Genomic DNA, 13,403 nt, shown 5'->3' with positions numbered 1-13,403 from the left:
TGGCTGGAGATACCAGCAACTGAACTCTGCAGCTTCCGTGTATAAATCATGCGCTCTTACCACTGACTTGTGGTCTTTCAGTAAAGAGCCCCTGGATCATAGAATCATAGAGTTGGAATAGACCACAAGGGCCATCGAGTCCAACCCCCTGCCAAGCAGGAAACACCATCAGAGCACTCCTGACATATGGTTGTCAAGCCTCTGCTTAAAGACCTCCAAAGAAGGAGACTCCACCACACTCCTTGGCAGCAAATTCCACTGTCGAACAGCTCTTACTGTCAGGAAGTTCTTCCTAATGTTTAGGTGGAAGGAGAATCCATGGGGCAAGCTATGTACAGTGGATCCTGCCAATTCATTTCCTGGCATGGAAAGGTTGTGAAGAAATCATTTGTTGCAAACAACAAATGTGACTAAGAAGCTTGCAACTTGAGAACACAAGAGCAGCCGTGCTGGATCGAGCCAATGGCCCATCTAGCCCAAAATTCTTATCCCTCATTGGCCAACCAGGGGAAGCCCACATGAAAGATGTGAGTGCAAAAGCTCCTGTTCCCCGGCAACTGTGTTCAGCAGCTTTATGCATGACTAATCACCATTGATAGTCTTATCCTCCACAATTTGTCTGATCATCCTTTCAGGCTGTCGAAGCTGGTAGCTCTCACTACAACTTGTAGTAGGCTTGGCAAGGTTCGCTGAAGCACTGGCATCTCCCTCTACTGCAAATAATGTTGCTGTTGTTTTTTCTCGCCTTTTTACAGGAGTTCCCTGGTGGCTTCAGCAGGCTTGGAAAGCCAAGGAAGAACCCCATCTCCTTCCCCTCCTTACAGCAGCTCTCCGAGCCCATCAGGGTAAGAGGAAAATCGGATGAGAGCGTCGGCACTCCTCATCCCCCCAAAAAAGAGGAGTGTGTGACTGTGTGTGCAGATTTGATTTAACTCTCATGGACTGTCTCTGGGGCTTGGCTATACTTTCATGGAGCTTTTGCTACTGGAGGAAAGGGAGAATTGAATTCCCCTACCAGCAGTAAAGAGCAACCAGGGTTGTTGAGCTTACTGCTGCTTCTGTACTCTTATAGGGGTGGAGAGAGGGCACTGAACAGAAACGAGCTGGAAAGCCAAACCTAGCATTTTTTCCCTAGGGTTGGGTGGAGGAGACTTCATATTTTGATTTGGGGGAACAGTGGGTTCCTTCAAAAAACGTTGGCAGTCCTAATGCACCACTTTCTACAACTTGCCTACCAAAATCCCTTCACTGGCACCACCACACCCTCCAGTTGCCAGCTTTCCTTCTCCCTCTTTGGGCCCAAACAGCAATCCCACTGTGTCAGTTACCATACTGTTCTCCAGTATAACTTCGTTCTCCCAGGTCCAGTATTGGTGGGCATTTGACAAGGCCCACAACCCCCGGTAAGTTAGGAACCTAGGAAGCTGCCTTATACAGAGTCAGACTGTTGATCTGTTGAGCTCAATGGGACCTTCTTCTGCACACGGAACCATTGAGCTGCAGCCTGCAGGGCCACCACCCAGAGCCTCCTGGCTGCTGTTGCCTCCTTCAGTGCCCTCTCTGAGCATGCAAGCAGCGAGGCAGCATTCTCCACTTGCATCAAGGAGAAGAGAGGGCAATTGGTGTCTGTATCAAGGAAGGAGTGAGAAGCCCACTGAACGTAACTTCCCTGTCCAAAACCTGCAGCCGGTGTTTTGTTTGCTAAAACAGTTCCCTGCTCCACAGCTGTAAACATTTTTGTGATCCAATTCTCCACTGCTCCCAGGCTCCTACCACCCATTTCCTACTGTTTCCTCCTTTCAACAGACCCTTCCACTTTTCCGAGTACCCATCCTCCCCTAAAAATGCTCTGTGCTTTTTGTCCTGCAGCCGGCCTGGGCAGTTTTCATCAGGCAGCAAGCATGGGCAGTCGGTCCCCATCCCAGTCCCCACACAGATCCACAACTACCGGCGGATTGAGCAGAACCTTCAGTCTCCTAATCAATACACTTCCCCACGGTGAGTACTGAGGCTTTGATAGCGCTGAGATGTCCGGGAGGCTGTATTCTTGTCTCGCTGCCAATGTTCTTTGGTATAATTGACTCGGCATCAATCAGTGTCGAAAGGTAGCAACCCTGAGGGTTGTTCATGAGCAATCTAGAGAACACCTGGGTGCAGTCTAGAGAATGTCTGGTATGCCCCATGGAAATGAAGGAGGAGCACCAGGCGGCAGGTTGCAGAATTGCATACGTCCAGTGGCATGCAATTAGCCTGTCTCCAACATCCTTTTCACAAGCTTGTCTGAAGGCTCATTATGATCTCACTGGGATTAAGAAATGATCTCGCTCTGAAATAATTTACATGCAGATTAGGGACGCCTTGGGAACCTGTCTTGCCATTTCCTCATCTGTGGGATCTTATTTTGGTGCTAAGTCACAAAAGAACTTTTTAGTAAATGACTATAAACATGCTCTCAAGGCTACTCTCTCTCACCCCAGTGAAAGCTCTTAGGTTGGTATGTACCAGGTCAGAGCCTTTTCTGTGGTGACCCAGGATCTCTGGAGTGTGGCTCATTCTTAGTTGGACTTCGGGAAAGCCTTGAAGATCTTTTTATATCAGCTTGAATTTGGGTGACTTTATGTTGGCTTTGTTTTTAAGAACTGTTTGTTTGGGATTTTCATATTATAGTGTACTAATAGGTTGCATCCTGCCTTCAGAGCATTGATGCACTAAAAGGCTAAAAATGTGTGCAATACAAACATGGGCATTTTGATAGGCTTTTTGTTCTAGTTGATTGAGGACATTTGGCCAGCTAATGGTCCACTCTTGTAAATGACTCTGCACTTTGTTCATTGCTGTTCCTTGTGCTCAGAACTCCATCCCTGAACATCTATGCCTTTCCTTTTTTCAATATGCATAACATGTTAGATAACAATAAATAGTCCTGCTGTGAGGAAAGTGCAAACTAAAATTTGATACAGAGGAGACAACAGGGAAAGGAAAGGGAGTCTAAAGGGGAAAAATGGTTTGTTTCCCTTATTTCCCCCCTTGATGCTTCAAACTTTGTTTCTCAGTCCTCTTCCTCCTCATGCAAAATGAGCCTTACGGTACAATCCTGCCAGGTGAGTTGCATACGGAAGGGGAGCCTTAAGTATTATACTGCATTTGTTTGCATACTTCCTTCATCCTCTGTCTCTTCTATTCCTGCCGTCTCTGTTTCTGTTATCTTCACTCCTCTTTCTCCATTGTCGTCAAAGGAAGCTGTCTTATACCAAAGACAGACTTGGAGTCTGCTACAGACTGAATGGCAGTGGCTCTCCAGGGTTTTGCAAGCAGTGTTTTTTTTTTGAGCCCTAGCTAGAGATGCGAAAGATGGCATGCACAAGGTCCCAGGTTCAAAGCTTGGGCTACTTACCTACCTACCCTGCCAAAAATTGGATTGGGAGATCCTTGAGGCAGGGACTTCTTTTTAAAGTTGGTTTTACTCCTCGTTGCGCCGTTTAACATGGTTCTTTTATCAAAGTTGTTGAGCTTCTTTTTTCAATTTTGACTTGTCTAAGATCCCACCGCCTTTCGGATATTTTGCCTTTGAAATCCCGGCAATGTCCAGGAAGATCCGGACGTATGGCAACCCCTAGATACCATTCAATGAACCATATTGGATTTGGGATGCAATCCTAAACAATCTTATTGCAGAGTAACAACCACGGAGCAATGCTTACTCAGAACAACTTGTTGGTTAATTTAATAGCCAAGTTAAATGGCTTGGAATTTGCATGTTAATGTGGCAATATTTCTGAAGCATACTTTCTTGGGGGATTTCAGATGTTGAATACGTGTGTCACCGTAGGTGCATTCTTAAGAGAAGCCTTCCCTCCCGTGTGTGTGTGTGGTGGATAAAAGAGAGGTCGAAGTGAGGCACAAATACTTGTTTTCAGACTCTTGTTTGTCATTTGCATTTTTTTTTTAATTTGCATCTGTGCATTGGAAAAGTTATAGATATGATTTCCTGATGGAACAGTGGCACTTTCCTAGTCCATCAAAAGGCTTAATGTTTATTTTAACCTCAGTCAGGGGTGAGGATCATCTGGCTTTCCCAATGTTACAGGACTCCAGATTCCATCAACCCCAGCTTGCCTGGTCACAACCGTAAAGGATGCTGGGAGTTGTAGTCCAAAAGCACCTGGAGGGGCACCCACTTACCCACCCCCCTGATCAAAGTGATTTGCCTCATCTTGTGTTTCTGTCCTGTTCACCTTCTGCCAACAGTAGTCAAGTGAAACTTTCCGTAGGCTAGTAACTTTTATGAGCCTATTTACAAGGCTGGATTAGTTGCCTGAACGCTGCGGCTGTAATTATTGCGCAATATCGGCCCTGCCAGAGTGCTCCTTTCTTTAATGTATGTGTTTATTTACATTTGCTTATGTGCTTAGTAAGGCATCTCAGCCGTGCGTCTTAGGCTTCTCTCTGCCACAGTCACATGATCCAGTTGCCGCATGAGCAATCCATGCCTGTGGCTTGGAACTTCAGCTGGGGAACAGTCAAGTAGCACCGGATGTATGGCCCCAGGCTGTGTGACTGACTCCTTCCATCCTGTGCGGGCGGATCTTCCTCCTCTATGAAGTTGCTTGGCTCTCACACTCGCTGTTCTAGCAGCGGTGCTCCGGGATTCCAGGCTTCATTTCCTCCTCCACGGTTCTCCCGAAACACGAACAAGTGGGGATGGGGGAGTCATACGAGAAATACAGCCTCTCTAAAAGAGTGGGACTGAATTATTTGGGGGCCAAGTTCCCACTGATAATTGGAAGCAAAGGAGAAATCAAGGTTCCTCAAGGGTGCAGTCATTTGAAGAGGTGAGTTTCTCTTCAGACTTTCCACAGCGTGTGCCTGCCCGCTAGTATCACGGTCAGCACTGGGTCTTGCTCAGGGGAGATGAGGGGAAGCCAGGAATTAGGCCTTGGCACCAGCAGCCAGAACTGAAACATGCCCAGGCAGATTCCTGGAAACCTTTATAGTTCTTCTAGGTCAGGGACCTCTTGAATAGGCAGAGTCACTGGTGTAGTCTCCTCTAACCTGTTGCCCTCCTGAATTCTTTTTATTGCAGGTCTTAGCCCCAGACTACTGATTGTAGTCTGAAATGTCTGTCCAGATGTCTTTTTAAGAAACCTTGCCCTACAACACAGATCTTTTGATTGGCTAGCCTGTCCTTTATTTCCTTTGTTGTTGTTTTTTCACACCTTTATTTGGTTTTTCAGATTAAAGCTTTACAGTCACATATCGAACATACAACATAAAAAACAGGATTACAAGGAATCTCCCGGACTTCCCTCCTGCCCTTTGTGGGTCCTCTTGTTAATCATTTCCTCCTGCATCTTTTATGATAACCCAAATCTTTTACATCTCCATTGCGTCCAACTATAAGTGATATTCCAATCCTACTAACGATTTTAACTGTTTACAATGGTTTTTAAGATAGGTTATAAAATTTCCCCATTCCTTATTAAAATTTTGGTATTCCTGATTTCTGATTCTTCCATCAACTTGATCTGCCATTCTTCTTTTTTTATTTTTTAAATAATATTTATTAAATGTTTAATAGTTACAAAAAGAAAAAGAAAAAGCCACTGCGCATTATTCCTGTGCTGCAAGCCACCAGTGCCTGGCATCGATTGCCACCTGTGGTCATTTTGATACTGGAGGGGTGCATGTGGCATCAACACAACTCCAGTTCCAAACAACCTCCCCTCCAATCCCCCTCTGCTTCTCGTGTACCTATCTGTGCACTTCCTTGCTGTGTGGATTCCTCCCCCGCTTTCTGGTTCAGCCTCTGAGCTCTGGACAATGGTCTTCTCCTTAGAAGAGGGGGCAAGCAGTTAGACCCCAGTCCATTGCCAGCCAACAGGCTCTAGATGGCCCCTGCTGGTGCAATGCTTCTATCCAAGTTGCCAGTGAAGTTGGGTGGACACAATGCACATCAATCTGAGCCCGAATCGCCAAAGGGACCGCAGTGTGCTAGCTGCATTTGAACAGCAGCTTTCTGAGGCTGTGGTCTGCCTTCTCAGTGCAACCAGAGAGGCTGCCAGCAGCGTGATGCTTTTCTGCTCCGAGAATCTTTCTGTTCCTTTCTTTTGCTGCGGTTGTGTTCCCGCCGCAGCTGTTAAAAAGTGAAGGACTTGGAAAAACAACTGAGGTTCGTGCTGTTCCCTGAAGGATCTTGAGCAAAAGCTGTCAAGAAGTGTAAACAAATAAACCAAAAGATAAACCTGTTGCGAAGAGCATCCTTTGGATTGTTCTTCCTGGTATCCTTTTCTGAGACATCAGCTCAGAGGGCTTCACCTTGATTCTTCTCCAGTCAGGCTGCTGCTGTTGCCAAGGAACCCATCCTGTCAATTCCATCTTAGGTCTTCCACATCAGCCTTTATGAAAACTTTCTCATTCCGAGCAGCCACGAAGTCTGGTATCACACGAGTGTTACAATATTTCAGTGACTGTCTTTCATCTGGAAATAAAGAACTAAGGTGGCATTTCTTGTGTCTGCTGCAAATGTCTCTCCCCCTTTTAAAAGCCTCTCTTGTACCTCTGTCATTGGTCGTGCCGCTTTGTAGTGTTGCAGGTTCAATGGGTCTCAGGCCCATTTTTCCCATTGACTTGTGGATGTTATCGATACAATAGTGTAGGGGCAAAACTCAGAGGTAGAGCACATGCTTTGCATATTACTATTATTATTATTATTATTATTATTACTATTACTATTACTATTATTATTATTACTATTATTAATTATACCGCCCTTCATCTGAAGATCTCAAGGTGATTCACAGTATTAGAAGAGTTACATGGCAAGGTCCCGACCCTCCCCGCTTGGTAGAATAAAGACACATGACTCAAATATTTAAGGTTAATGGGCTAAAAAGGCCACAACTTTATTAGTTACAGATGATGAGCGGTATTGGCTTAGGCATTGGATCTAACCAACTATATCTGACTCCAGCCCGTCTGCAAGGAGTCTGGGAAGGGTTAACCACCAGTAAGGAAAGTCCTGCTGATGCACATCAACTAGGAGCTCCCCTGGGGGTCACCGATAGGGGTCGTGCCTTAGGCCCTAGCCTCCCTAGGCTTCGGACAGGGCCACACCCTCTGGAATCCACGGAATACCCTTCAATATGCGGGGGAGGTGATGGCGCTACCTCCCCTCTTCTCTTCTCCAGAAATATTCCAATGCCTAACCGCCAAACCTTAAAAGTTGTGACAATTTGCTATGAGGTAGGCGAAAACCAAGTGGAAAAATTCCTACCAGGCCCCTCAACGGCGACCAACCGAAGTCCATAGCAAGCTCAAAAGAGATGAAAACCTTAAAGGACGGGAGGGTGGGAAAACCAGAGCAGCTGGAAGCAGGAAAGAGAGAGATCTCCCTGCTGCGTCCTGCATTTATGGGGCAGGCCACACCCCCAGACCAACCGGATTGGTCGGCCTGGCCAGTGATGCAGCTGGGAATCCCCCAGCCTTGCAGGGCTGGCTACCCACCCCCTGCGCACGTGGAGAGGGGGTCATGAGAGCCCGCAACACCACCTCCTCCTTAAGGCGGAAGTGACCTATTCAGAAGCTTTACTGTTTCCGGCCATGGAGGCATGCATCCAATCATGAAAAAGATCTCAGGTTCAGTCCCTGGCATCTCCAGGTAGTCTCCCCTGCCTGAAGCCCAGGAGGGCTGATGCCAGTCAGTACAGAAATGAGTGAGCTAGATGAGTGAACTATTGGCCTGACTCTGTACCTTCCTATGCTTCTGAGCTTGTTCGCCATTTGCTTTTCATAAAATCTTGTTTGCCTACTACGTTCCCCGTGGAATAATAAGAGATCAAATCCTTTCCCATTAGATCCGGAACAGTCAGAAGATCAAGCAGCAGCAACAGCCCACTTGGTTTCATGAAGGCCAGCCCTTCCCCTCCTTTTGCTGCTGGGGAGCATGGAGCTGTCCCAACCTCCAGAAGGTTCTCCTTTGGGGGTGCTAAGCCTTACACGCCATCCCCACAAGGTAAATTATTGGGTTTGCTTATTCCAGATTCTAGAAACCTCAGCAATTTTGTGTGTGTGTGTGTGTTTGCACACTTTCCTTAATTCCAACCAGCATTTTGTGGGTGAATGCAGATATAGTAGCATAATTAGAGCAGTGACTCTGGTCTGGAAGTGTCCTAGCTATATTTGGTCCCAAATGTGCCTGTTCCTCCCCAGGACTGAGAGGGAACCATTTGAAAATGACAATGGTTTAAGGGAGGGACTACCAGTGAGAGGTACCACAATGCTCTCCATGTTGAGGGTCCAAAATTCAATTCCTAGCATCTCAGTTAAAAGGATCTCAGGAGGAGAGCTCAGGAAAAGAAGAAGCCATCACAGCAACTATGCTGAGCTATTATATATGTTTATTTATCCCGGGGTTGTTGGGGGGGGGGGTCTGTTATTCCTCTGTGTATTGCAGGACTCCATCTCCCATCGTCACTGACTGGGGCAGATGGGAGTTGGAGTCCCAACACAAGTGGAGGGCCTCAGCTCCTATACTTTTGTTTTTACTAACACACACACACACACACAGAGAGAGAGAGAGAGAGAGAGAGAGAGAGAGAGAGAGAGAGAAACTTTTCCAGTTACTGAATTGATTGCTGTGAAATATAAAGAGATGAAAATAACACAAAACGCAGCAATATCAAAGTTCCATAATCAAACTAAACAGGTGTAAGAAGTCTTCAACTGAAAGCTTGCTGGAAGAAATAAATCTTTCATTCCTTTCAAAAAGAAACCAAGAGTGTGAGGTTTCTGTCCCAATGATTTGACTTGATATAAACCAGCTTTACTGTTTGCTTCGAACATCTGAAAGCACTCATAACCTAAGCGAGCTTATGAACCTTTGACTAATTGTATCTTGACAAAACCTCATTGTTTCCTATGTCGGTTTCCAGAAGTTTGACTGGTATAGCGGTGCCCCAATTTGATTTAAAAAACAACAGCAATCTTGCTATAAGTAATCTAAACGAAATGTTTGCTATAGGGAGCATTCAATTTATTGTCTGTCAGTGCACTGATGTGCTTTTTAATTTTTCAGTTGGAACAATTCCAGAGCAGCCTGATCAGACCGTTCTCCCTTCTCCTCCCTTTGGAACAGAGATGAGAAGTCGGGTGCCCATACCTGGTAGGTTTGCCCTTGGCACTACCTTGAGATTTCTGTCCTTCCCTTGCCATTCTTTCTTACTGATGCGTAACTCTGGGCATCCTGCTTCCCCTCTCGTCCCTCCAGGTGCCTCAGTGCCTGACCCTTCCCCTCGGGGGATGGGCTCCCGTCTCCACAGTGCTCCCAACCTGTCCGATTTGCATTCCTGCCGGCAGAAGATTACAAAGCAGTACTCTGATCCTCTGGTTCCCCATTTCAACCAGGCCACCGCTGGCCAGCCAGCACAGACACACGGCCTGCAACCTTGCCGCCCACTGAGGTCCTCGCCAAAGTTCTCTGAGTTTATGCAGAGGAGCCCCTTGCCAACCATAATGGGCTCTCCAACAAAGGTATTGTTTTCCCCCTGCCCTCAATGGGCTCTCGCTTGTGGTCTCCTAAAGCTGTAAATCTAGGACAGAGATTTGCAAAGGAACATCAGGTGCAGGCATATTAAGCAGTCACGATTATTTTTAATAGCGCTTTTGTGTCCCATATTTATTGTATTGTGTTTTGTATTCTAAATGATATTCCATGGAATTCAAATTGCATTGCAATATAACGGAATATAAGAATTAAAAGACGCGATTAAAAATGCAGTTAAAAACCGTGTGTTATCTAGCGCAGCTCATGACAGTTGCTACAACAAGCAGGAAAATAAATCCCCAAGTTTTAAAGTGTGTGAGGGGAGAAGTTTGGGTGCCCACTGATCTTAGGAGGTTGTGTAGAGGGCAATGTTATGAAATGGTGGGGGTAGTAGATGCAGCCCCTGTTTGTGATTGCATTTAATGCCTGTTTATGTGCGTATGGAGTGGGTGGGTGCTTTTATTAATAGGCGCAGAGATAAGCCATGGTGCAAACAGCGACTCTCTCACACTGAACGCTAGTGAACCGCCTCTCTCCACTCCCCCCCCTTTTGTTTTTAATTAAAAAAAATAGGTCATGCCTCCTTTTGAGTTCAACAAAACCCCAAGCTCCCAAAACCTGCTCGCCCTCCTGGCGCACCAGGGCGTCATGATCCCGACAAGGAACAAGACTCTGCCAGACTTGAAGGACATGGGTCATTTCCACTGCCAGCAGGCAGGCCTAGGATTGAGGCCTATGGAAGAAGCCAAGGGCAGGTACGAAGCTGACCAGAAAGGCATTCACAATGCACACGACAAGTTTTGCTGTTATGATGGGGTGGGCTGTGGGGGGGACCATAAGACGCACCTAGTTTTTGGAGGAGGAAAACAAGAGAAAAAAATATTCTGAAGCATCTTCAGGGCAGGGGGGGTGTTCTTCCCGCTGCCCTGAAGAGGCTTCTGGGATAGCTGCGCAGCCTGCATTCACTCCATAAGAGGCACACAACATTTCCCCTTACTTTTTAGGAGGGAAAAAGTGAAAAATACGGCAATTTTTTATTTCACATCAAGGAATCTTCAAAGCGCCTCAAAATTTCCTGTGTTGGTTATTTCTCAGGCTAAATAGGATTCCCAGCAAACCATTTTCACAGTCGCTTTCTGGGAGTTCCATTGGCTCCACATGCCAGCAACCCTTTAATCTCCTCACCCCCAAGGTCAGGTATAGCAGGGGCAGGTAGAAAACTGAGTCAGCCCATTGGTCGCCTAGCTTCATAATTGTGTGCATTGACCAGGCAGGGGACTCTCAACCCTGCGTGGTGATGCGGAGCCTTGAACTTGGGACTTCCTGTGTGCCACTGAGTTACAGCCCTGCCGCCTCCATGGCTATAGGCTCCCGTCTCCATGATTCACCTGCTTCAAACCGCCGCCTCCATCTCCATCCTTGTCTCCACCATGGTCCCCTTTTCCTGTGCCTCATGGCTTTTGTGTAACACACCAGCTCCCACAACTGCCTCTGCTTTGCCCATGTGTCAAATAGGGTCCTGTGAAGCAACAGGATGAAGGCTCCTTTTATCAAATAAGGGGGGGGGGGAATGTCTTGTGCTGGACATGTGGAGCAAGGCAAGAGAGTGTGCTTTGGCCCACTGCCCTATATCCAGCAACTGTGGTTGGTGACGAGAAGCTTTGGTAGTGGAGGAAGCCCCTGGTATCACCAGTTACCAGGGATAAGGTGAGGGGAAGGATCCTGATTCAGGCCCCGGAGATCTGCTGGCAATCAGAGTGGGCAGTATGAGCTAGCATGGCCCGGTATAAGGCAGCTTTCCATATTCCTTAGGATGAGGAGCACAAGCTCAGCAGTTAGGCGTGTGAGACACTTCTTGCGCAGCAAGTGCACACAAGAAGTGCTGTCTCAGGCAGGATAAACAGGTCCATAGCTTAGTTTGCCAAAGAGATGCCACACTTTTCCTGCTTTAACTGCTGAGAGGTCCACACTAATGGCTGGCATCCAATGGAATGACTCCATAATTGCTCTCTTCCTCTCCTCCTCCTCCTCCTCCTCCTGTCATTTCCTCTGATGATATCCTGGATTGCCCAACATGGGGAGACTTGGTTCAGTGCCAGATCTAATCTATTTATGATTCTATTCCTTGGTATTCATCTAGGCCAGGCATAGGCAAACTTGGCCCTCCAGATGTTTTGGGACTACAACTCCCACGAACCCTAACTAACAGGATCAGTGGTCAGGGATGATGGGAATTGTAATCCCAAAACATCTGGAGGGCCGAGTTTGCCTATGCCTGATCTAGGCTCTCGATTCTCAGACATTTCAGGAGACGGAAATTCTTTCCCTGAAGCCATGGGAAGTAAAACAAACAAACATGTTGTTGTTTAGTCGTGTCTGACTCTTTGTGACCCCCTGGACCAGAGCACGCCAGGCACTCCTGTCTTCCACTGCCTCCCGCAGTTTGGTCAAACTCATGCTGGTAGCTTCGAGAACACTATCCAACAATCTCGTCCTCTGTTGTCCCCTTCTCCTTGTGCCCTCCATCTTTCCCAACATCAGGGTCTTTTCCAGGGAGTCTTCTCTTCTCATGAGGTGGCCAAAGTATTGGAGCCTCAGCTTCACGATCTGTCCTTCCAGTGAGCACTCAGGGCTGATTTCCTTAAGAATGGATACGTTTGATCTTCTTGCAGTCCATGGGACTCTCAAGAGTCTCCTCCAGCACCATAATTCAAAAGCATCAATTCTTCGGCGATCAGCCTTCTTTATGGTCCAGCTCTCACTTCCATACATCACTACTGGGAAAACCATGGCTTTAACTATACGGACCTTTGTTGGCAAGGTGATGTCTCTGCTTTTTAAGATGCTGTCTAGGTTTGCCATCGCCTTTCTCCCAAGGAGAAACAAACAAACATACATCATTAAAAATAAATAAATCATTAAGTTTTACATAACAAAAATTCACACACATTATTCACCTCCTCATTTCGAATTCTCTGAATCCCTTGACTTTCCTCCTCCCTTCCGTGGTTATCATTATCAATCTTTCTTTTTCATCTGCTTAACTTATTTTCTCTTTATTTATTTTTTTAAAAATTCAGCTCATTTTAAATAATTTCCCAGAATGCTTTAGTTATCTTGCACGTCCACCACATATTTCCAGCAAACATTGGAAGCAGTTCTATACATTTTTGCTAGTTTTACAGGTGTTAAATACCACCAATACATAATTTTCATGTAGTTTTCCTTCAATGCAAAGCACACTGTAAATTGTAAGTCTTCCCTCCATTATTTTCCCCAAGATGAAAATTGAATATTGTGCCCAGTGTCTTGTGCCCATTTTATCATTACTGATTCAACTTCTTCGTCCTTAGTATGCCACTCTAGCAACAATTTATACATTTTAGAAAGTAACTTCACATTATTTTCCAATAAGTCCTTTTCAAACCTTGAAATTTCTGTACTAAATCCATTTTTCTTATCTATTTTCAACACATCGTCTCCTTGGTGGTGTTGCAGCCAGTCTGTCACTAACTGTCTTACATCTTCAAAACTACATACATCAATTTTGTTTACTGTTATCGAAAAACTAAGTGACGAGCTTTCTGCTTCCATTTGTTCTGAAACTACCCAGGAAAAATAGCTGGAGAGCAGTTTTTTTGAAGCCAGGAACCATAGAGAGGAAGGGAGGAACTCTGATAGGACAGGAGAACGGGACGGTTTCAGGAGGACTTTTTGTGGGGGGGGGGGTTGCATAAAAGGAGGCTGCATATTACCCACCTGTGCTCCAAGAAACTGGCTTTTTTAAAAAAACAATTGAGCGGTCTTTTCCAGGCTGGCATCCTTCAGATGTTTTGGACTACAGTTTCCATCTGGCTCAGGC

General features: G+C 46.1%; 1 protein-coding gene across 2 annotated transcripts in view; it reads left to right on the top strand.

Moving 5' to 3' along the window:
* ULK1 (unc-51 like autophagy activating kinase 1) overlaps nucleotides 1-13,403 on the top strand; it is a 111,202-nt gene that overhangs the window by 80,444 nt on the left and 17,355 nt on the right. For both annotated transcript variants that reach the window (XM_083418178.1, XM_083418179.1), the window contains 6 exons: nucleotides 756-845; nucleotides 1,870-1,998; nucleotides 7,854-8,011; nucleotides 9,074-9,160; nucleotides 9,266-9,528; nucleotides 10,115-10,296. In XM_083418178.1, the coding sequence (XP_083274304.1) occupies nucleotides 756-845; nucleotides 1,870-1,998; nucleotides 7,854-8,011; nucleotides 9,074-9,160; nucleotides 9,266-9,528; nucleotides 10,115-10,296 (909 nt within the window). The remainder of the gene's footprint in view (nucleotides 1-755; nucleotides 846-1,869; nucleotides 1,999-7,853; nucleotides 8,012-9,073; nucleotides 9,161-9,265; nucleotides 9,529-10,114; nucleotides 10,297-13,403) is intronic.

This window comes from Podarcis tiliguerta, assembly GCF_965153285.1.
Source record: "Podarcis tiliguerta genome assembly, chromosome: 16".
Taxonomy (NCBI): Eukaryota; Metazoa; Chordata; class Lepidosauria; order Squamata; family Lacertidae; genus Podarcis; species Podarcis tiliguerta.
This window is presented reverse-complemented; position numbering and strand designations above follow the sequence as displayed.